At 50.5% G+C, this 6,134-nt stretch overlaps 1 protein-coding gene across 1 annotated transcript in view; it reads right to left on the bottom strand.

Annotated features, from left to right (window-relative positions):
- Positions 1 to 1,160: 1,160 nt before the first annotated feature.
- mif (macrophage migration inhibitory factor) overlaps positions 1,161 to 6,134 on the bottom strand; it is a 6,445-nt gene continuing 1,471 nt past the window's right edge. The window contains exons 2-3 of the mRNA XM_038793467.1: positions 3,466 to 3,638; positions 1,161 to 1,374 (exon numbers count right to left, since the gene is read on the bottom strand). Coding sequence (XP_038649395.1) covers positions 1,308 to 1,374; positions 3,466 to 3,638 — 240 coding nt within the window. The 3' untranslated portion in view covers positions 1,161 to 1,307. The remainder of the gene's footprint in view (positions 1,375 to 3,465; positions 3,639 to 6,134) is intronic.

Raw genomic sequence — 6,134 nt, 5'->3', positions numbered from 1 at the left:
GACAATAAGGGGAAACAATTCTTTCAAAGGTGCAGGAACAGAGGGACCTGGGTGTATCTGTGGATAGATCATTGAAGGTGGAAGGACAGATGGAGAGAGCAGTTAATAAATAGAGCAGTTAATAATGTAGTATTCTGGGTTTTTAAAATAGGGGCAGAGAGTAAAAGGCAAGGAGGCTGTGCTGAACTTATACAAGACAGGAGTTAGACCTCATCTGGAATATTGTGTACAGTTCTGGGTGCCACACTATAGGATGTGAATACATTAGAGAGAGTGCAGAAGAGGTTTACAAGAATAGTTCCAGGGATGAGAAACTTCAATTCTGAGGATAGAGGTCGAGATAATTCTCCTTGGAAAGGTGGTGGTTAAGAAGGGAATTGATAGAGATGTTCCAAATCATGAGGGGGCTGGACAGAGTATATAGGGAGAAAAAGGATCAAAAGTGAAAAGGCACAGTTTTAAGATGATTTGCAAAGGAAGTAAATGTAATGAGAAAAACTTAACACAATGAGTGGTTTGAGTCTGGAACGCTTTGCCTGAAGTGTGATCGAGGCAGGTTCAATTGAGACGCTCAAGGAGGTATTAGATGATTATTTGAATAAAAACAATGTGCAGGGGTATGTGGAAAAGGCAGGAGAATGTCAGTAAATCATGATGCTCATTTGGATAGGCAGTGCAGACACAATGGGCCAAATAGCCTTCTTTTGCTCTGTAACAATTCTGTGATTGTCAGTGGTGGTTTGCCATTGTTTTCCACTTTCAGGGTCAAGGCAAGGAAGTAGACCTCAAGTCTATCTACATTGTTGGTGTCATACTGAACTATATATTAGACATTTAGTCATAAGTGAACAGGTCCCTCAATTTCCCAATGTCACACCGACATTTACCATCTGCTAGTTTGAGCTTGTGTCCCGTTGTCCTACTTTCCCCATTTAAGTGATTGTAATATCCCATTTTTATATTTTCCCTTCTCTTATGATCTTGCATGCCTTGATGATCTTGCATGCCTTGATAAGATCACCTCACAGACCCCCCTTTAAAGGCTGAAGAGCCCAAGTTTTCCCATGCTTTCAAACATCAAACCTTAGGGATCAACCATAATAAACACCCCTGGTAATAAAAGCACACACGTTTTCAACAGCCTCTAATAAACACATACAGACATTTGATGAATCTACTTTATTGTTATACAGAAATTAGACATAATTTCATGAATCTTCTCTCTGGTTCAGTGGCCATTAAGACTGATGAAGACACAAACCACATTTTTAATACAGTGATCATTCAGGAAAGATCAGGATCAGAACCTAAGCGAAGGTGTTGCTATTGAAGCCAACATTAGCAGGCTCCAGGTCTTGGAAAACGATGTACATCCTGTGCAGAGACAAGGGAAAACTGTCAGCAAATAAGCAATTCAATGGCCCTGAAAACAGTTCAGCACTGACTAAGCCAGGACCAATTCCAACACTCTGACCAAACCGGGCCCCGTTCCAATACTCTGACCAAACCGGGCCCCGTTCCAACACTCTGACCAAACCGGGCCCCGTTCCAACACTCTGACCAAACCGGGCCCCGTTCCAACACTCTGACCAAACCGGGCCCCGTTCCAACACTCTGACCAAACCGGGCCCCGTTCCAACACTCTGACCAAACCGGGCCCCGTTCCAACACTCTGACCAAACCGGGCCCCGTTCCAACACTCTGACCAAACCTGGCCCCGTTCCAACACTCTGACCAAACCAGGCCCCGTTCCATTCCGCCAGCCTAATTAGTGACCAATCTAACCCTCTGACTAATTCAGGACCGGTCCTGTCCCTGACACAAAAAACACCATACTGCGGATACGACAAGTCTGAATTAACGTCACAAAATGGTGAAAAGGTTCAGCAGTTTTGGAGGTATCTGTGCAGAGTGAAATTGTTCGTTTCAGGTCAGTGATCTTTTGTCAGAACTGGAAATTGTTATGGGTGGCATGGTGGCGCAGTGGTTACCACCGCTGCCTCAGGGCAGCGAGGACCCAGGTCTGATCCCAGCCCCAGGTCACTGTCTGTGTGGAGTTTGCACATTCTCCCCTCACAACCCAATAAGACGTGCAGGGTAGGTGAATAGTTCACGCTACATTGCCCCTTAATTGGGAAAAAAAGAACTGGAAATGGTTCCAGGTCTAACATGGTTTAAGAAAATACAGAACCTGTGAAATTGGGGTGGGAGCTGGCTGGTGCAGAGGAAAAGAAAGTGAAAGGGGAGGTCTGCGACATGGTGGAAACAATGAAACTCACATCAAGATAATTCCCAGGACGAGCTGTCTGAGAAAATCAGGGTGTGGTTGAGATCTGAAATTGCTGAATCAATGAGCAGTTGAATCATCTTCTCAAGGAACAGGAGGAGAGGGACATCCAGCCCTTTTGAGCTTGTTACATGATTCAATTAGATTGTGTCCTATCTGTACCACAATCCCATTTCCTCCCCTTCCAGTATAACATTATCAAACAAAAAACCCAGTATTGAACATGACACCTGAATCCCAGCAACCAGAAGGTGGGGAGAGTTCCAGATTTCTAGCAGCTTTTCTGTGAATAGTTTACATAGAACATAGAACAGTACAGCACAGAACAGGCCCTTCGGCCCTCGATGTTGTGCCGAGCAATGATCTCCCTACTCAAACCCACGTATCCACCCTATACCCGTAACCCAACAACCCCCCCCCCCCCCCCTAACCTTACTTTTTAGGACACTTTCTGTACATGTATTGGGTAGCACGGTGGCACAGTGGTTAGTACTGCTGCCTCACAGCGCCAGTGGCCCAGGTTTCATTCCAGCGTTGGGTGGCTGCCGGTGTGGAGTTTGCACTTCCCCAGTGTCTGCATGGGTTTCCACCAGGTGCTCTGGTTTTTTCCCCACAGTGCAAAGATTAGGTGGATTGGCCATGCTAAATTGCCCCCTAGCGTCCAAAGATGTGCAGGTTAGGGTATGGGGATAGGGCAGGGGAGTGGACCTAAGTAGAGTGCTCTTTTGGAGGGTTTGTGCGGACCCGATGGGCCAAATGGCCTCCTTCTGCACTGTAAGGATTCCATGGATGTACCCTGCCAATTCCTTTAATCATCTCACTTACTGCAGGCTCTTAGCTCTGAGACCAGTCTTCTCAGATGAGGGTTACTGGATGTGTTTCAGTGCGTTCCATGTTATTCACACAAACCATGTGACCGCTCTATGAAGCCACGACTGATCTCTACCAGCTTTAATTAACAGCCTTCCCACAAACCTTTCAAACAGACTCACTGCAGCAAAAGCAGCGTGTTCGGAGCAGTGCAAACTCAGGCAGCTACCAGTCAGTCAGTGTGGATCTGCATAGCTGGGGAGACTCACCAACAATCAAACAGACCGAGTGGCCTGCCAACACTGGGCAACTGAACCACCTTCAGCTACCCCCTACCCTATCCCCCACACCCAATCAGCCAGCCATACCTGTCAGGAGAAATATGTAGGTGCTTGTTTACCAGATCAAACAGCACTTTTGTGTAGGTTTTGTTCTGCTTACTGCCGATTTTGCCAATGCTGGAGAGGCTCCCGAGAGCACAGGGTTCAGAGGATCCTCCGAAGTGAAGGATCTGGTCGGGCACAATGTGCACTGCGATGTACTGAAAAACAAAGAGAGCTCACTGATTACTGGCAAGCTCCACAATCCCCAAGACAGCTCCTGCAGCGAGGGATGTGCCAGAGGACGACTTGCCACAAGGAGAGGACCAAAACCGCAAACAAGGAGAGAAGCAAAGAGGACAGGGATAACACCACCACCTTCCTGCCGCACCCCACCAACAATCACCTCACACCACCCCTTCCTGCTGCACCCCTCCCCACCCCGCCCACAATCACCCTTCCCCACCCCGCCCAGTCACCCCTCCCCACCCCGCCCAGTCACCCCTCCCCACCCCGCCCACAATCACCCTTCCCCACCCCGCCGACAGTCACCCCTCCCCACCCCGCCCACAGTTACCCCTCCCCCCCACCCTCAATCACCCCTCCCCACCCCGCCCAGTCACCCCTCCCCACTCCACCCACAGTCACCCCTCCCACAATCACCTCACATCATTGCCCCGTCCTTTTTTTGCCCTCCACCCCAGTTTCCTGCAGAGGCTGCCTTTGGGTGTTTGAAGCCTCCATCCAGGGCATGGCTGCTCACTGGATGGTGCTGATGAGGTATTGGGGAAAGGGACATTGTGGCCAATGGGACTATTGGGTCCCCAGTGGGATGAGCTGTGCTATTTGTGAAGCCCAAAGGTACATCAGGAGGCCATTCAGCCCCTCAGAATACCCTGACAAGTGTCCTAGTTTTGAAATGTTGACCTGAACACCGACATCAGGGAAAAGGGCTTCAGATGTTTCCTGACATATCCCCCAATGAATGATCCGAATTTTAAGTGTACACTCCCTTCGTCGGGTCTCTCTCTCTCCCCAGGGTAAATAGATTTTCATATCTATCTATCCAACTCTTTAAAAAAACCCAGCATAATTAGGTCACCTCTTAATTTTTTTATACTCAGGAGATACTGACCTGTTTTCATCATTTAGTATTTCAGACAAGATTCATTTTAAAAAATAAATTTAGAGTACCCAATTCATTTTTTTCTAATTAAGGGGCAATTTAGCGTGGCCAATCCACCTACCCTGCACATCTTTGGGTTGTGGGGGCAAAACCCAGACAAACATGGGGAGAATGTGCAAACTCCACACAGACAGTGACCCAGAGCCAGGATCGAACCTGGGACCTCGGCGGCGTGAGGCAGCAGTGCTAACCACTGTACCACCGTGCTGCCTAAGACAAGATTCATGGATATGCTTCTCTTTTATGTGCCTTATTTGATGACTGTTATTTTGAGGGGGGTCTGCTGGAAAGGTCACAGTGGCTGACTGACTATGACTGGGGAGAGAAGAAACACTATGGACTACGAAATTATGTTAATTAGAACAGAAGAAACAGAATCAGGAACCGACCAGATGGCCTCGTCTCACCCTGTCCCTCCCCCCTCACCCAGTCTCCCCCCCTCTCACCCAGTCTCCCCCCCCTCTCACACAGTCTCCCCCCCCTCTCACACAGTCTCCCCCCCTCTCACACAGTCTCCCCCCCTCTCACACAGTCTCCCCCCCTCTCACACAGTCTCTCCCCCCTCTCACACAGTCTCCCCCCCTCTCACACACAGTCTCCCCCCCTCTCACACAGTCTCCCCCCTCTCACACAGTCTCCCCCCTCTCACCCAGTCTCCCCCCCTCACCCAGTCTCCCCCCTCTCACCCAGTCTCCCCCCTCTCACCCAGTCTCCCCCCTCTCACCCAGTCTCCCCCCTCTCACCCAGTCTCCCCCCTCTCACCCAGTCTCCCCCCTCTCACCCAGTCTCCCCCCTCTCACACAGTCTCCCCCCTCTCACACAGTCTCCCCCCCTCTCACACAGTCTCCCCCCCTCTCACACAGTCTCCCCCCTCTCACCCAGTCTCCCCCCCCTCTCACCCAGTCTCCCCCCCTCTCACCCAGTCTCCCCCCCTCTCACACACAGTCTCCCCCTCTCTCACAGTCAACCCCCTCTCACACAGTCAACCCCCTCTCACACAGTCTCCCCCCTCTCACACAGTCGCCCCCCTCTCACACAGTCGCCCCCCTCTCACACAATCGCCCCCCTCATTCTGTCCTCCCCCTCACCCTGACCCCTCCTCCCCTCCCCCCCCCCCCGCCCTTGTCTCTCTCTCTCTACCCCCCCCTCCAACCACCCTGCCAGGTAACATCTTGCTATACCCAACCTTCTTTGCCTCACTCCACCTCACTTCCTTCCTCAACCATGGATACACCTCACCTCGCCAGAACCCCCCCCACCTTCTGCCTCAACACCCATCACCAGCAGGGAAGTAGCGAGCCTCAACTCATCTGCCTCGGACCCAGGCACACAACTCATCTCCTCAGATTCGCTGCGTGACTCAGATCGCCTCCTGCCCACACCACCAACTTTAGAAAACACTTTTAACAATATCTTCATTGTCCTCCACTGTAAACTGTGAAGTCCCGCTTTGTGCCGTTGTGGATGACAGAGAGAGTTAATAGCTGAAAGGTTCCCGCCCCCACCCCCTCACTCAGAATTAGCTTTTGTT

The sequence above is a fragment of the Scyliorhinus canicula genome, chromosome 1, assembly GCF_902713615.1.
Source record: "Scyliorhinus canicula chromosome 1, sScyCan1.1, whole genome shotgun sequence".
Classification (NCBI taxonomy): domain Eukaryota; kingdom Metazoa; phylum Chordata; class Chondrichthyes; order Carcharhiniformes; family Scyliorhinidae; genus Scyliorhinus; species Scyliorhinus canicula.
This window is presented reverse-complemented; position numbering and strand designations above follow the sequence as displayed.